Below are 17,966 nucleotides of genomic sequence, written 5' to 3' on the forward strand. Positions count from 1 at the left end.
CGGAGAGACACAGAGAGAGAGAGAGGGAGATGGAGAGCGAAGGGGGGGGGGGGAGAGAGAGGAAAATAGTCCGAGAAAGAAACGTAGTGAATGACAAGATAGAGTGAAAGAACGTGGGATAAATAATAGTGCATGAGAGCCCATCAGATCTGGCAGCAACAGGCCATTCAGCCCATTGAGCCTGTTCTGCTGTTTAATGAGATTGTGACTGATCCAATCATCTTCACCTCCCTCTCCCCATCATTCTCCACCCCCCCCTTCTTAATAAAAACCCTGCAATGTCGTCAGAGACATATTCCCAACCACAACAACCCACTGTGAGAGAGGAGTGCACAGATTCCAGGGAGAGGGGGAGAGAGGGAGGGAGAGAGAGGAGGAGAGACACGGAGAGAGAAAGTGAGTGAGGGAGAGAGAGAGACAGAGGGAGAGAGACAGAGGAGAGGGAGAGAGACAGGGAGAGAGACAGACAGAGAGAAAGTGAGTGAGTGAATGAGAGAAAGAGAGTGAGTGAATGAGAGGAAGACAGAGTGAGAAGCAGACAGACAGACAGACAAAGAGAGAATGAGAGAGAGTGAGAGACAGAGACAGAGAGAAAGAGAGACAGAGAGAGAGAAAGTGAGTGAGAGAGAGAGAGAGCGAGACAGACAGAAAGAGAGAGTGAGTGAATGAGAGGGAGACAGAGCGAGAGACAGACAGACAGACAAAGAGAGAGTGACAGAGAGAGAGTGAGAGAAACAGAGAGAGAGAGAGCAAGAGACAGAGAGAGCGAAAGAGAGAGTGAGAAAGAGAGAGACAAAGAGTCAGGGAAAGAGAGAATGAGAGACTGACAGGTAGATAGAGTGAGAGAGAGAGAGACAGAAAGAAAATTAATCAAAGATACGTTGGATTAAATGGGCAGACAGAGTGAAAGAGGAAGGAGAGAGATAGAGAGAAAATTAATCAGAGAGACGGAATTAAATGGGGAGAGAGAGAGAACGAGGAAGGAGAGAGAGAGAGAGAGAAAATTAATCACAGAGACTGAATTAAATGGGGAGAGAGAGAGAACGAGGAAGGAGAGAGAGAGAGAGAGAAAATTAATCACAGAGACTGAATTAAATGGGGAGAGAGAGAGAACGAGGAAGGAGAGAGAGAGAGACAGAGAGAGAGAGTAAGAGCTGGTGACAGAGATGTGCAAAGAGGGAGATGAATCCTGAGAGTGACCGTCAGTGAACATCTTCTCCATCAGAGGGCGGAGTTCAGGGATTCCAACCAATCAGTTAACATCAGGGAGTGGGCCTGATCTGCTGTGCTTTTCCAGCCCCAGTCTAACCTTGACCCTGCTTTGCTGACGGAGGCATCGTCCGTCCCGGAGTAATCCCCTGAGACTGGAGCGGGGCGAATGGGATACAAGTCGATTTGCACCGAATTCCCGAGCGTGCCTCTCGCTCTGAGTTCTGTGAGAGGGTCTGGTGCCCACTGACTGTACTCCTGGGGGGAACGAGAGGAGAGCTGGGAGGGACATTCACCGGTGTTTAACTCAACAGTTCCTGCTCCACGGCAATGACATGGGGACAAACGGTGGCAGAAAAGGACAGCAACTATCCCAGTTCACCCTGGGGGTGAAGGCAAGGACTGATTCGGGATAGTCACCATGGCTTTGTGCGTGGGAAATCATGTCTCACAAACTTCAATGAGTTTTTTGAAGAAGTAACAAAGAGGATTGATGAGGGCAGAGCGGTAGATGTGATCTATATGGACTTCAGTAAGGCGTTCGACAAGGTTCCCCATGGGAGACTGATTTGCAAGGTTAGATCTCATGGAATACAGGGAGAACTAGCCATTTGGATACAGAACTGGCTCAAAGGTGGAAGACAGAGGGTGTTGGTGGAGGGTTGTTTTTCAGACTGGAGGCCTGTGCCCAGTGGAGTGCCACAAGGATCGGTGCTGGGTCCCTCTACTTTTTGTCATTTACATAAATGATTTGGATGTGAGCATTAGGGGTACAGTTAGTAAGTTTGCAGATGACCCCAAAATTGGAGGGTGTAGTGGACAGCGAAGAGGGTTCCCTCAGATTACAACAGGATCTGGACCAGATGGGCCAATGGGCTGAGAAGGGGCAGATGGAGTTTAATTCAGATAAATGCGAGGTGCTGCATTTTGGGAAAGCAAATCTTAGCAGGACTTATACACTTAATGGTAAGGTCCTAGGGAGTGTTGCTGAACAAAGAGACCTTGGAGTGCAGGTTCATAGCTCCTTGAAAGTGGAGTCGCAGGTAGATAGGATAGTGAAGGCAGCGTTTGGTATGCTTTCCTTTATTGGTCAGAGTATTGAGTACAGGGGTTGGGAGGTCATGTTGCGGCTGTACAGGACATTGGTTAGGCCACTGTTGGAATATTGTGTGCAATTCTGGTCTCCTTCCTATCGGAAAGATGTTGTGAAACTTGAAAGGGTTCAGAAAAGATTTACAAGGATGTTGCCAGGGTTGGAGGGTCTGAGCTACAGGGAGAGGCTGAACAGGCTGGGGCTGTTTTCCCTGGAGCGTCGGAGGCTGAGGGGTGACCTTATAGAGGTTTATAAAACCATGAGGGGCATGGAGAGGGTAAATAGACAAAGTCTTTTCCCTGGGATGGGGGAGTCCAGAACTAGAGGGGCATAGGTTTAGGGTGAGAGGGGAAAGGGACCTAAGGGTAACTTTTTCCCCCAGAGGGTGGTACGTGTATGGAATGAGCTGCCAGAGGAAGTGGTGGGGGCTGGTACAATGACAGCATCTAAAAGGTGGATGGGGACATGAATAGGAAGGGGTTAGAGGGAGATGGGCCAAGTGCTGGCACATGGGACTAGATTAGGTTAGGATATCTGGGACAGCATGGACGGGTTGGGCTGAAGGGCCGTTTCCATGCTGTCCATCTCTAAATGGGACTAGATTTGGTTAGGATATCTGGGACAGCATGGAGGGGATGGGCTGAAGGGCCGTTTCCATGCTGTCCATCTCTAAATGGGACTAGATTTGGTTAGGATATCTGGGACAGCATGGAGGGGATGGGCCGAAGGGAGCCTGGAAATGGCAGAAAGGGAGCTGAATAAATGTTTTACAAAGGTAGACGCTAATATCTTTCCAAAGCGACGAAATAATTTCGAGAACGGACGGAGGGGAGCAATTAAAACCAACAATTATCACGAGAGGAAAAATGCTCAGTGAGATGGATGGGGTCTGAACCATCCCCCTGGGATCTGATGGGGTACTCCGTCAGACAGGGACAGGCGGACCTCCAGAGATTGGGGGTACGCAGCCTGGATTTGTCCAGAATTCCCAGAAAGTCCGAGTGTTGGGATATCGTGTTGACGTTAGAACATAGAACATGGCAGCGCAGTACAGGCCCTTCGGCCCTCCATGTTACGCCGCCCTGTCACACCAATCTGAAGCCCATCTAACCTACACTGTTCCATGTACGTCCATATACCTGTCCAATGACGACTGAAATGTACTGTAAGTTGGCGAATCTACCACCTTTACAGGCAAAGCAAGCCATACCCTTACTACTCTCTGAGTAAAGAAACTCCCTCTGACATCTGTCCTATATCTATCACCCCTCAGTTTAAAGCTATGCCCCCTCGTGCTCACCATCCCCATACTTGGAAAAAGGCTCTCCCTGCCCACCCTATCTAACCCTCTGATTATCTTGTATGTCTCTGTTAAGTCACCTCTCAACCTTCTTCTCTCTAACGAGAACAGCCTCAAGTCCCTCAGCCTTTCCTCATAAGACCTTCCCTCCAGACCAGGCAACATCCTGGTAAATCTCCTCTGCACCCTTTCCAAAGCTTCCATATCCTCCCTATAATGCGGTGACCAGAACTGTACACAATACTCCGAGTGCGGCCGTCCCAGAGTTTTGTACAGCTGCAGCATAACCTCCTGGTTCCGGAACTCAATCCCTCTCCCAACAAAAGCTAACACACCGTACACCTTCTTAACAACCCCGTCAATCTGGGTGGCAACTTTCAACGATCTGTGTACCTGGACACCGAGATCTCTCTGCTCACCCACACTCCCAAGAATCTTACCATGAGCCCAGTACTCTGCATTCCTGTTACTCCGGCCAAAGTGAATCACCTCACACTTGTCCGCATTAAACTCCATTCGCCACCTCTCAGCCCAGCTCTGCAGCTTATCTCTGTCTCTGTGTAACCTTCGTCACAACTCCACTGACCTTAGCGCCGTCCGCACATTTACTAACCCGCCCTTCTACGCCCGCACCCAGGCCGTTGATAAAAATGACGAGCAGCAGTGGACCCAGTGGTTGGTGAGGGAGTTGGAGGTTAGGAGAACAGAGGGACCTGGGCGTGCAAGGACATAGACTGTCAAAGTTGCCACCCAAGTTGTTAAGAAAGCAGATGGTGTTTTGGCTTCTATTAACAGGGGGATTGAGTTTAAGAGCCGTGAGGTTTTGCTGAAGCTCTACAAGCCCCTGGTGAGACCACCCTTGGAATATTGTGTCCCGTTCGGGTCACCCTACTATAGGAAAGATACAGAGGCTTTGGAGAGGGGGGCAAGGGAGGTTGACCAGGATGCTGCCTGGACTGGAGGGCTTGCCTCATGAAGACAGGTTGAATAAGCTCGGACTTTTCTCTCTGGAGAGGAGGAGGAAGAGAGGTGGACAAAATAATGGGAGGCGTGGATAGGGTCAAGGGCCAGAGACGTTTCCCCAGGGCAGGATGGACCAGTACGAGGGGACATAGTTTGATGATATTAGGAGGAAGGTATAAAGGGGACGTCAGAGGTAGGTTCTTTACCCAGAGAGTTGTGAATGTATGGAATGTGTTCCCAGCGGTGGTGGTGGATGCAGAGTCATTGGGGACATTGAAGCGACTGATGGACACGCACGTGGATAGCAGTGAGTTGTGGGGGTGCGTAGGTTTGGTTGTTATATTTTATATTCGGATTAAATCTCGGCACAACATAGTGGGCCGAAGGGCCTGTTCAGTGCTGTACTTTTCTCTGGAGTGTCGTGTCCAGCTCCTGTCTTAGGAAGGGACATGATGAAACTGGAGAGGATTCAGGAGAGATGTTGCCTGGAATTGGAGGGATTGAGGTACAGGGATGTTTTCGTTTTGCCCCTGGAGTGTCAGAGGCCGAGGGGTGACCTCACGAGGGATACAGATCAGCTTTTTCCCTTGGAGGGGGAGTTTCGAGACCAGGCGACACATTTTTAAGTTGGGAGGGGAGGAATTTGACAGGATATGAGGAGCAAAGGTTATACACAGAGGGTAGTTCATGTGTGGAATGAACTGTAGACCAGAGAGCCTGACCTCGGTGGTGGGCAAGTTGTTGGAGGGAATCCTGAGGGACAGGATGGACATGTATTTGGAAAGGCAAGGACTGATTAGGGATAGTCAGCATGGCTTTGTGCATGGGAAATCATGTCTCACAAACTTCAATGAGTTTTTTGAGGAAGTAACAAAGAGGATTGATGAGGGCAGAGCAGTAGATGTGATCTATACGGACTTCAGTAAGGCGTTCGACAAGGTTCCCCTTGGGAGACTGGTTAGCAAGGTTAGATCTCATGGAATACAGGGAGAACTAGCCATTTGGATACAGAACTGGCTCAAAGGTAGAAGACAGAGGGTGGTGATGGAGGGTTGTTTTTCAGACTGGAGGCCTGTGACCAGGGGAGTGCCACAAGGATCGGTGCTGGGTCCCTCTACTTTTTGTCATTTACATAAATGATTTGGATGTGAGCATTAGGGGTACAGTTAGTAAGTTTGCAGGTGACCCCAAAATTGGAGGGTGCAGTGGACAGCGAAGAGGGTTCCCTCAGATTACACCAGGATCTGGACCAGATGGGCCAATGGGCTGAGAAGGGGCAGATGGAGTTTAATTCAGATCAATGCGAGGTGCTGCATTTTGGGAAAGCAAATCTTAGCAGGACTTATACACTTAATGGTAAGGTCCGAGGGAGTGTTGCTGAACAAAGAGACCTTGGAGTGCAGGTTCATAGCTCCTTGAAAGTGGAGTCGCAGGTAGATAGGATAGTGAAGGAGGCGTTTGGTATGCTTTCCTTTATTGGTCAGAGTATTGAGTACAGGAGTTGGGAGGGTCATGTTGCGGCTGTACAGGACATTGGTTAGGCCACTGTTGGAATATTGTGTGCAATTCTGGTCTCCTTCCTATCGGAAAGATGTTGTGAAACTTGAAAGGGTTCAGAAAAGATTTACAAGGATGTTGCCAGGGTTGGAGGGTCTGAGCTACAGGGAGAGGCTGAACAGGCTGGGGCTGTTTTCCCTGGAGCGTCGGAGGCTGAGGGGTTCAGTTCACTATAGACCAGTGAATGGAACCCAGGTTGGATTTCCAGAAAACATTTACTACGCTCGGCTGCATTACAAGATCAGAGCCCGAGGTGTTGGAGGGGTGGGACATGAAGATGGAATGAGGATTGACTCACCAAGAGAAAACAGAGAGTCAGGAGAAAGTGGGAGGAGGCATTTTCTGGACGGCACGGGGAACGATTGGAGAGCCACAGGGAAAAATGGTGGGGCAACGATTATTCCCACTCTCCATTCGGGATGTGGATGAGGAAAGTGAACGTACAATTTACCGAGTTGGCAGATACTACGAGGATATTCGGGGTGACAGGTTGGGGAGGGTGTTGGAGTCCCGCAGCTGTCTACAGACAGGGTCGGAGTGCGGGCACATGTCTGTGCGGCTGGAGTACGGTGTGGGGGGAAATGTGAGGCCAGGCAGGAAGAAGAGAAGAGGTGACTATTGTTTACCTGGAGAAAGGGGCCCCGCGAGTGACAGGACGGAGGGGGTTGGAGAGCCCCCCTCATACATCAATCACGAAAACCCTCACCCAGCGTCCGGGTTCACCGGGAAATCAGGAAAGCAGAGGGAATTATTCCAGAGGGAATGGGCTCGAAACGCGGGCAGGGTTTGGGAAAACTGTCCAAGGTCCCAGTCAGAATCCAGCGGGGATTCTTTCCCGATCACCGAAGGGAATCGAGGGGAGCCGTTCCGAGGAGCCCCCCCCTCGGCTGATTCTGGGGAGGAGGGGGACTCTCTGAGGGGGAGAGGGGGAGGGGATTGGGCCGAGACTGGTTGGGGTTTGGAAGGATCGAAGGGGACGGTCTGGGAACAGACAGGATTCCTGACGGGATCGGGAGGTAGGGAGAGGATGGTTCTCCTTGTGGGAGAGACATGGATCAATGGGACATCATTGCAGGGGAAGTGCCCGCTCCCTCAGCACTGACCCTCCGACAGTGCCCACTCCCTCAGCACTGACCCTCCGACAGTGCCCACTCCCTCAGCACTGACCCTCCGACAGTGCCCGCTCCCTCAGCACTGACCCTCCGACAGTGCCCCCTCCCTCAGCACTGACCCTCCGACAGTGCCCACTCCCTCAGCACTGACCCTCCGACAATGCCCACTCCCTCAGCACTGACCCTCCGACAGAGCCCGCTCCCTCAGCACTGACCCTCCGACAGTGCCCGCTCCCTCAGCACTGACCCTCCGACCGTGCCCACTCCCTCAGCACTGACCCTCTGACAGTGCAGCACTCCCTCAGCACTGACCCTCCAACAGTGCAGCACTCCCTCAGCAAGGACCCTCCAACAGTGCCCACACCCTCAGCACTGACATTCCGACAATGCCCACTCCCTCAGCACTGACCCTCCGACAGTGTCCGCTCCCTCAGCACTGACCCTCCGACAGTGCCCGCTCCCTCAGCACTGACCCTCCGTCAGTGCCCGCCCCCTCAGCACTGACCCTCCGACAGTGCAACACTCCCTCAGCGCTGACCCTCCGACAGTGCCCACTCCCTCAGCACTGACCCTCCGACAGTGCCCACTCCCTCAGCACTGACCCTCCGACAGTGCCCGCTCCCTCAACACTGACCCTCCGACAGTGCCCGTTCCCTCAGTACTGACCATCCGACAGTGTCCGCTACCTCAGCACTGACCCTCTGACAGTGCCCGCTCCCTCAGCACTGACCCTCCGACAGTGTCCGCTCCCTTAGCACTGACCCTCCGACAGTGCCCACTCCCTCAGCACTGGCCCTCCGACAGTGCCCGTTCCCTCAGCACTGACCATCCGACAGTGTCCGCTCCCTCCGCACTGACCCCTGACAGTGCCCACTCCCTCAGCACTGACCCTCCGACAGTGCCCTCTCCCTCAGCACTGACCCTCCGACAGTGCCCGCTCCCTCAGCACTGACCCTCCGACAGTGCCCGCCCCCTCAGCACTGACCCTCCAACAGTGCGGCACTCCCTCAGCACTGACCCTCCGACAGTGCCCACTCCCTGTGGGTTGTGTTGCCCGTGGGTGTGTGGTTGTGTGTCGGACGGCAGAGTCTCGGTGCTGGGGATACTGAGGTGTTGGGGCAGTCTGACCGGTTGCAATGCCCAGTTGGTGGTGACCGTCCTGCTCTGGGACAGAGGAGGGGAACACGGTTGTTTCTGTTGTTGTCTGCAGGAGTGAGGTGATATCCACAGAGGTTCTTCGCCAGAGAGAAATGAAATGGATCGAAATGACCAAGAACTGGGAAAAGTGGGTTACAAAGAAACATAAAAAGGTTTGTCTTAGCACTGGGAGCACTGTGTACAGTGCCTGTCTCTATATCCCTCAGTTAGACCCGCACTGGGAGCACTGTGCACAGTTCCTGTCTCTATATCCCTCAGTCAGACCCGCACTGGGAGCACTGTGCACAGTTCCGGTCTCTATATCCCTCAGTTAGACCCACACTGGGAGCACTGTGCACAGTTCCTGCCTCTATATCCCTCAGTTAGACCCACACTGGGAGCACTGTGCACAGTTCCGGTCTCTATATCCCTCAGTCAGACCCGCACTGGGAGCACTGTGCACAGTTCCGGTCTCTATATCCCTCAGTCAGACCCACACTGGGAGCACTGTGCACAGTTCCGGTCTCTATATCCCTCAGTCAGACCCACACTGGGAGCACTGTGCACAGTTCCTGTCTCTATATCCCTCAGTCAGACCCACACTGGGAGCACTGTGCACAGTTCCGGTCTCTATATCCCTCAGTCAGACCCACACTGGGAGCACTGTGCACAGTTCCTGTCTCTATATCCCTCAGTCAGACCCACACTGGGAGCACTGTGCACAGTTCCGGTCTCTATATCCCTCAGTCAGACCCACACTGGGAGCACTGTGCACAGTTCCGGTCTCTATATCCCTCAGTCAGACCCACACTGGGAGCACTGTGCACAGTTCCGGTCTCTATATCCCTCAGTCAGACCCACACTGGGAGCACTGTGCACAGTTCCGGTCTCTATATCCCTCAGTCAGACCCACACTGGGAGCACTGTGTACAGTTCCTGTCTCTATATCCCTCAGTCAGACCCACACTGGGAGCACTGTGCACAGTTCCTGTCTCTGTTTCCCTCACGGGGACTGTCTAACCTCTGACCTTTGTCCCCCAGGTGAGATTACGCTGTCGAAAGGGGATCCCTGCGTCAGTCCGAGCTCTGGGATGGCCAACGCTGTGTGATGCCAACGTCAGAAAACAGGAGAACAGAGGGCTCTATCAGGTAGGTCCGTCATCCCAGCTCCCTCTACACTGTCCCCCCATCAAACACTCCCAGGGACAGGGACAGCACGGGGTTAGATGCAGAGTGAAGCTCCCTCTCCACTGTCCCCCCATCAAACACTCCCAGGGACAGGGACAGCACGGGGTTAGATACAGAGTAAAGCTCCTTCTACACTGTCCCCCCATCAAACACTCCCAGGACAGGGACAGCACGGGGTTAGATACAGAGTAAAGCTCTCTCTACACTGTCCCCCATCAAACACTCCCAGGGACAGGGACAGCACGGGGTTAGATACAGTGTAAAGCTCCCTCTACACTGTACCCCCATCAAACACTCCCAGGACAGGGACAGTACAGGGTTAGATACAGTGTAAAGCTCCCCCTACCCTGTCCCCATGAACCATCCTCTCCCTACCTCCCGATCCCGTCAGGAATCCTATCTGTTCCCAGACCGTCCCCTCTGATCCTGCCACACCCCAACCAGTCTCGGCCCAATCCCCTCCCCCTCTCCCCCTCAGAGAGTCCCCCCATCTCCCCAGAATCAGCCGAGGGGGGGGGCTCCTCGGAACGGCTCCCCTTCGGGGATCGGGAAAGAATCCCCGCTGGATTCTGACTGGGACCTTGGACAGTTTTCCCAAACCCTGCCCGCGTTTCGAGCCCATTCCCTCTGGAATAATTCCCTCTGCTTTCCTGATTTCCCGGTGAACCCGGACGCTGGGTGGGGGTTTTTGTGATTGATGTATGAGGGGGGCTCTCCAACCCCCTCCGACCTGTCACTCGCGGGGCCCCTTTCTCCAGGTAAACAATAGTCACCTCTTCTCTTCTTCCTGCCTGGCCTCACATTTCCCCCCACACCGTACTCCAGCCGCACAGACATGTGCCCGCACACCGACCCTGTCTGTAGACAGCTGCGGGACTCCGACACCCTCCCCAACCTGTCACCCCGAATATCCTCGTGGTGTCTGCCAACTCGGTGAATTGTACGTTCACTTTCCCGGGTCGCCCCGGGGCGTTGTACTCCAGTCATCCGGGCTGGGCTCTGACTGTGCTGCAGGCGGTGTGTCAATGCAGTGGGTTGTTGTTGTACCATGTGACCAGGGCCCGGCTGTGCGTCTCTTCCAGAGGTTAGTGGGCGCCCCGGCGGACAGGCAGTGGCTGGACGCCATCGAGAAGGACCTCCACCGACAGTTCCCCTTCCATGAGATGTTCGTCTCTCGCGAGGGCAATGGGTAAGCAGCTGGGGAAGGGGCTGAATGGCCTGGTGCTGTTCCCCCTGTGGGACAGGCTGGGGGAGGGGCTGAATGGCCTCGTATTGTCCCCCCCATGGGACAGGCTGGGGAAGGGGCTGAATGGCCTGGTGCTGTTCCCCCTGTGGGACAGGCTGGGGAAGGGGCTGAATGGCCTGGTGCCGTTCCCCCTGTGGGACAGGGTGGGGAAGGGGCTGAATGGCCTGCTGCTGTTCCCCCAGTGGGACAGGCTGGGAAGGGGCTGAATGGCCTGGCGCCGTTCCCCCTGTGAGACAGGCTGGGGAAGGGGCTGAATGGCCTGGTGCTGTTTCCCCTGTGGGACAGGCTGGGGAAGGGGCTGAATGGCCTGGTGCTGTTCCCCCTGTGGAACAGGCTGGGGAAGGGGCTGAATGGCCTCCTGTGGGACAGGCTGGGGAATAGGCTGAATGGCCTCCTGTGGGACAGGCTGGGGAGGGGCTGAATGGCCTCCTGTGGGACAGGCTGGGGAAGGGGCTGAATGGCCTCCTGTGGGACAGGCTGGGGAAGGGGCTGAATGGCCTGGTGCTGTTCCCCCTGTGGGACTGGCTGGGGAAGGGGCTGAATGGCCTGGTGCTGTTCCCCCTGTGGGACAGGCTGGGGAAGGGGCTGAATGGCCTGGTGCTGTTCCCCCCTGTGGGACAGGCTGGGGAAGGGGCTGAATGGCCTGGTGCTGTTCCCCCTGTGGGACAGGCTGGGGAGGGGCTGAATGGCCTCCTGTGGGACAGGCTGGGGAAGGGGCTGAATGGCCTGGTGCTGTTCCCCCTGTGGGACAGGCTGGAGAAGGGGCTGAATGGCCTGGTGCTGTTCCCCCTGTGGGACAGGCTGGGGAGGGGCTGAATGGCCTCCTGTGGGACAGGCTGGGGAAGGGGCTGAATGGCCTGGTGCTGTTCCCCCTGTGGGACAGGCTGGGGAAGGGGCTGAATGGCCTGGTGCTGCTGTCCCTGTGCTGACTGAGTGCTGTGTGTTGTTCCCAGGCAGAGGGACCTGTGTAACATCCTGAAGGCCTACACTGTGTACAGACCAGAGGAAGGGTACTGCCAAGCCCAGGGCCCCATCGCCGCACTCCTGCTCATGCACATGCCAGCAGAGGTCAGCTTTACACACTCACACTCACACTCACACACACTCACACTCACACACACACTCACACACACTCCCACTCCCTCTCCCTCTCTCTCACACACACTCCCTCTCCCTCTCACACACACACTCCCTCTCCCTCTCACACACACACACACTCCCTCTCCCTCACACACTCCCTCTCTCTCTCACACACACACTCCCTCTCCCTCTCCCTCTCACACACCCTCTCCCTCTCCCTCTCACACACACACTCCCTCTCCCTCTCCCTCTCACACACCCTCTCCCTCTCCCTCTCACACACACACTCCCTCTCCCTCTCCCTCTCACACACCCTCTCCCTCTCCCTCTCACACACACACTCCCTCTCCCTCTCACACACCCTCTCCCTCTCCCTCTCACACACACACTCCCTCTCCCTCTCCCTCTCACACACACACTCCCTCTCACACACACACTCCCTCTCCCTCTCACACACACACACACTCCCTCTCCCTCTCACACACACACTCCCTCTCCCTCTCACACACACACACTCCCTCTCCCTCTCTCACACACACTCCCTCTCCCTCTCACACACACACACACTCCCTCTCCCTCTCCCTCACACACTCCCTCTCTCTCCACACACACACACTCCCTCTCCCTCTCTCACACACACTCCCTCTCCCTCTCACACACACACACACTCCCTCTCCCTCTCACACACACACACACTCCGTCTCCCACTCACACACACTCCCTCTCTCTCTCACACACACACACACTCCGTCTCCCTCTCACACACACTCCCTCTCCCTCTCACACACACACACACTCCCTCTCCCTCTCTCACACACACTCCCTCTCCCTCTCACACACACACACTCCCTCTCCCTCTCACACACACACACACTCCCTCTCCCTCTCACACACACACTCCCTCTCCCTCTCACACACACACACACTCCCTCTCCCTCTCACACACACACACTCCCTCTCCCTCTCACACACACACACACTCCCTCTCACACACACACTCCCTCTCCCTCTCACACACACAGACTCCCTCTCCCTCACACACTCCCTCTCCCTCTCACACACACACACTCCCTCTCCCTCTCACACACACACTCCCTCTCCCTCTCACACACACACATACTCCCTCTCCCTCTCACACACACACTCCCTCTCCCTCTCACACACACACACACTCCCTCTCCCTCTTACACACACACACTCCCTCTCCCTCTCTCACACACACACTCCCTCTCCCTCTCTCTCACACACTCCCTCTCTCACACACACACTCCCTCTCTCACACACACTCCCTCTCCCTCTCTCACACAATCCCTCTCCCTCTCTCTCACACACTCCCTCTCTCACACACACACACCCTCTCTCACACACACACTCCCTCTCTCACACACACACTCCCTCTCCCTCTCACACACACACTCCCTCTCCCTCTCACACACACACTCCCTCTCACACACACACAAACACTCTCTCTCTCTCACACACACACACTCCCTCTCCCTCTCACACACACACACACTCCCTCTCCCTCTCTCTCACACACTCCCTCTCCCTCTCACACACACACTCCCTCTCTCACACACACACTCCCTCTCTCACACACACACTCCCTCTCCCTCTCACACACACACTCCCTCTCTCACACACACACTCCCTCTCTCACACACACACTCCCTCTCGCTCTCACACACACACTCCCTCTCCCTCTCACACACACTCCCTCTCCCTCTCACACACACACACACTCCCTCTCTCTTTCTCACACACACTCCCTCTCTCTCTCACACACACACACACTCCCTCTCCCTCTCACACACACACACACTCCCTCTCCCTCTCACACACACACACACCCTCTCTCTCTCTCACACACACTCCCTCTCTCTCACACACACACACACACTCCCTCTCCCTCTCCCTCACACACTCCCTCTCCCTCTCACACACACACTCCCTCTCCCTCACTCTCACACACTCCCTCTCCCTCTCACACACACACTCCCTCTCCCTCTCACACACACACACACTCCCTCTCCCTCTCACACACACACACACTCCCTCTCCCTCTCACACACACACACACCCTCTCTCTCTCTCACACACACTCCCCCTCTCTCACACACACACACACACACTCCCTCTCCCTCTCCCTCACACACTCCCTCTCCCTCTCACACACACACACACTCCCTCTCCCTCTCTCTCACACACTCCCTCTCCCTCTCACACACACACTCCCTCTCCCTCTCACACACACACACACTCCCTCTCCCTCTCACACACACACTCCCTCTCCCTCTCACACACACACACACCCTCTCTCTCTCACACACACACACCCTCTCTCTCTCTCACACACACTCCCTCTCTCTCTCACACACACACACACTCCCTCTCCCTCTCACACACACACTCCCTCTCCCTCTCACACACACACACACCCTCTCTCTCTCTCACACACACACTCCCTCTCCCTCTCACACACACACACTCCCTCTCCCTCTCACACACACACACACTCCCTCTCTCTCTCACACACACACACACTCCCTCTCCCTCTCACACACACACTCCCTCTCCCTCTCACACACACACACACTCCCTCTCCCTCTCACACACACACTCCCTCTCCCTCTCCCTCTCACACACACACTCCCTCTCCCTCTCACACACCCTCTCCCTCTCTCTCACACACACACACACTCCCTCTCCCTCTCACACACACACTCCCTCTCCCTCTCACACACACACTCCCTCTCCCTCTCCCTCTCTCACACACACTCCCTCTCCCTCTCACACACCCTCTCCCTCTCTCTCACACACACACACACTCCCTCTCCCTCTCTCTCACACACTCCCTCTCCCTCTAACACACACACTCCCTCTCCCTCTCACACACACACTCCCTCTCCCTCTCACACACACACCCTCTCCCTCTCTCACACACACTCCCTCTCTCTCTCACACACGCACACACTCCCTCTCCCTCTCCCTCTCCCTCACACACTCCCTCTCTCTCTCACACACACACACACTCCCTCTCCCTCTCACACACACACTCCCTCTCCCTCTCTCACACACACACACTCCCTCTCCCTCTCTCACACACACACACCCTCTCCGTCTCTCACACACACTCCCTCTCCCTCTCACACACACACACTCCCTCTCACACACACACACACTCCCTCTCACACACACACTCCCTCTCCCTCTCACACACACACTCCCTCTCCCTCTCACACACACTCCCTCTCCCACACACACTCCCTCTCCCTCTCACACACACTCCCTCTCCCACACACACTCCCTCTCCCTCTCACACACACTCCTTCTCCCACACACACTCCCTCTCCCTCTCACACACACTCCCTCTCCCACACACACTCCCTCTCCCTCTCACACACACACTCCCTCTCACACACACACACTCCCTCTCCCTCTCACACACACACTCCCTCTCACACACACACACTCCCTGTACACTTTGTATTGCAGGTTCATAGCTCCTTGAAAGTGGGGTCACAGGTAGATAGGATAGTGAAGGCAGCGTTTGGTATGCTTTCCTTTATTGGTCAGAGCATTGAGTACAGGAGCTGGGAGGGTCATGTTACGGCTGTCCAGGACATTGGTTCGGTCACTGTTGGAATATCGCGTGCAATTCTGGTCTCCTTCCTATCGGAAAGATGTTGTGAAACTTGAAAGGGTTCAGAAAAGATTTACAAGGATGTTGCCAGGGTTGGAGGGTCTGAGCTACAGGGAGAGGCTGAACAGGCTGGGGCTGTTTTCCCTGGAGCGTCGGAGGCTGAGGGGTGACCTTATAGAGGTTTATAAAATTATGAGGGGCATGGAGAGGGTAAATAGACAAAGTATTTTCCCCCTGGGGTGGGGGAGTCCAGAACTAGAGGGGCATAGGTTTAGGGTGAGAGGGGAAAGGGACCTAAGGGGTAACTTTTTCCCCCAGAGGGTGGTACGTGTATGGAATGAGCTGCCAGAGGAAGTGGTGGGGGCTGGTACAATGACAGCATTTAAAAGGTGGATGGGGACATGAATAGGAAGGGTTTAGAGGGAGATGGGCCAAGTGCTGGCACATGGGACTAGATTAGGTTAGGATATCTGGGGACAGCATGGACGGGTTGGGCCGAAGGGCCTGTTTCCGTGCTGTCCATCTCTATGACTCTGTGATAACCCTCAGTGCAGCGCATCACCACATGTCTTCAGTAAGTCTCAGAACAGGACATCGTCGGCTCCCCTTTATCTCCAACGCTGGCTGTGTCATTGAATAAATGAGTTGACTGTGAGAACCCTCGGCCACACCTCTACCTGGTGACATTCCATGGTCCCAGTTTCCTTGTTGTAATGTATTTAACGTCAACACTTGCCCTCATTCTCTCTCGGGATGAGGGTGTGATTGGCTAGACCCACCTTGGCTACCCCTCCCTCGTTGCCCTGGAGTGCAGACTCAGCCACGTCACTGTGGGTCTGGAGTCACGTGTAAGCCTCGACCAGCCAAATTTCCTTCCCCCAAGGACATTTCCAGGGGGTTGGAGTGTAAGAGTCGGCCAAGTCTTCCTGCCCAAGTTGCTGGGGAGACCACGTCTGGGTTACTGGGGGCAGTTTCAGTCCCTCGTTTACGGGAAGGATATGATTTCACTGGAGACAGTCCACAGGGAGTTCCCCAGGACGCTTCCCCGGGATGGAGGGAATAAAAGAAGGGTTTTTGGATTGGAGTGAACAAATCTGGAGCTGAAGGTGGGTCAGATTAGATTGAGGGATGGGGGGGGGGGTGAGAGCGCGGGGATTGGGAACTGATGGGTAATGCGGGAGGAATTGGGACGACAGTACCTGGGGTATATGTGAGAGGGAATACATTGTGCGTTTAACCCGTCACTGCTCCCTCTCTCTCCTGCCTGCCTCACACAGGATGCGTTCTGGTGCTTGGTTCAGATCTGTGAGCTCTATGTCCCAGGATATTACAGCCAAGGCCTGGTGAGTATTATCGTCAGTTGTCCCCACACTGTGCTTACTCTCTCTCTCTGTCTGTCTCAGACCCTGGGGTGGTTGGGTTTTTTCCCCTCTCGAGTGTCGCTGAGCCCTACTCATGATCCCTCACTCTTTTGCTGGACTCCATCGCCACGCCCTAGCTGTGACCATCGCCATGTAGCACCCATCATTCCCTCTCTCTCGTGGGACATTACCCTGTGCACTGAGCTCTCTCTCTCTCTCTCTCTCTCTGACCCTGCTGCCTCACTCTGCTCACTGTTGTGATCACTGTTCCCTCTCTCTGTGGTGCTCCTCACCTGCACTGAGACGCCCTCTCTCCCCATGAAGAGCACCAGCACCCCCCACCGTGGGCTATTATCATTATTCCCTTGTTCCACACGGCTACACTGTGCTGGGACCAACTGTCCTTTGCTATCTCATCATCATCCATCATCATCACCATCAACATCACCATCAACATCATCATCACCATCATCATTATCATCATCATCATCCATCGTCACCATCATCACCATCACCATCATCATCATCATCATCATCATCACCATCATCATCATCATCATCATCACCATCATCATCACCATCATCATCATCACCATCATCACCACCATCATCGTCACCATCATCACCACCATCATCACCATCAACATCATCATCACCATCACAATCTTCACCATCATCATCATCATCGTCACCATCATCATCATCACCATTATCAACATCATCATCAGCACCATCATCATCACCAACATCATCAGCACCATCATCATCACCATCATCATCACCATCATCACCATCATCACCATCATCATCACCATCATCACGATCATCTGCAAAATCATCATCACAATCATCATCATCAACATCATCATCATCACCATCACCATCATCACCATCATCACCATCACCATCACCATCATCACCATCACCATCATCACCATCACCATCATCACCATCACCATCATCATTCTCCACCCACCCTGCACTGCGAGTACCCTTCCCTCTCTCACTTGCTTCTCCCCCTGTGTTGTGATTATTTTTCTCTCTGCTCACCCAGAAGATTGTTTTATTGTTGGACAT

General features: G+C 54.4%; 1 protein-coding gene across 1 annotated transcript in view; it reads left to right on the plus strand.

Moving 5' to 3' along the window:
• LOC132814595 (TBC1 domain family member 10B-like) overlaps nt 1-17,966 on the plus strand; it is a 32,547-nt gene that overhangs the window by 3,966 nt on the left and 10,615 nt on the right. Inside the window, exons 3-7 of the mRNA XM_060823540.1 lie at nt 8,445-8,544; nt 9,413-9,520; nt 10,642-10,748; nt 11,759-11,873; nt 16,806-16,871. Coding sequence (XP_060679523.1) covers nt 8,445-8,544; nt 9,413-9,520; nt 10,642-10,748; nt 11,759-11,873; nt 16,806-16,871 — 496 coding nt within the window. The remainder of the gene's footprint in view (nt 1-8,444; nt 8,545-9,412; nt 9,521-10,641; nt 10,749-11,758; nt 11,874-16,805; nt 16,872-17,966) is intronic.

The sequence above is a fragment of the Hemiscyllium ocellatum genome, unplaced genomic scaffold (genome assembly GCF_020745735.1).
Source record: "Hemiscyllium ocellatum isolate sHemOce1 unplaced genomic scaffold, sHemOce1.pat.X.cur. scaffold_871_pat_ctg1, whole genome shotgun sequence".
NCBI classification, from domain to species: Eukaryota; Metazoa; Chordata; class Chondrichthyes; order Orectolobiformes; family Hemiscylliidae; genus Hemiscyllium; species Hemiscyllium ocellatum.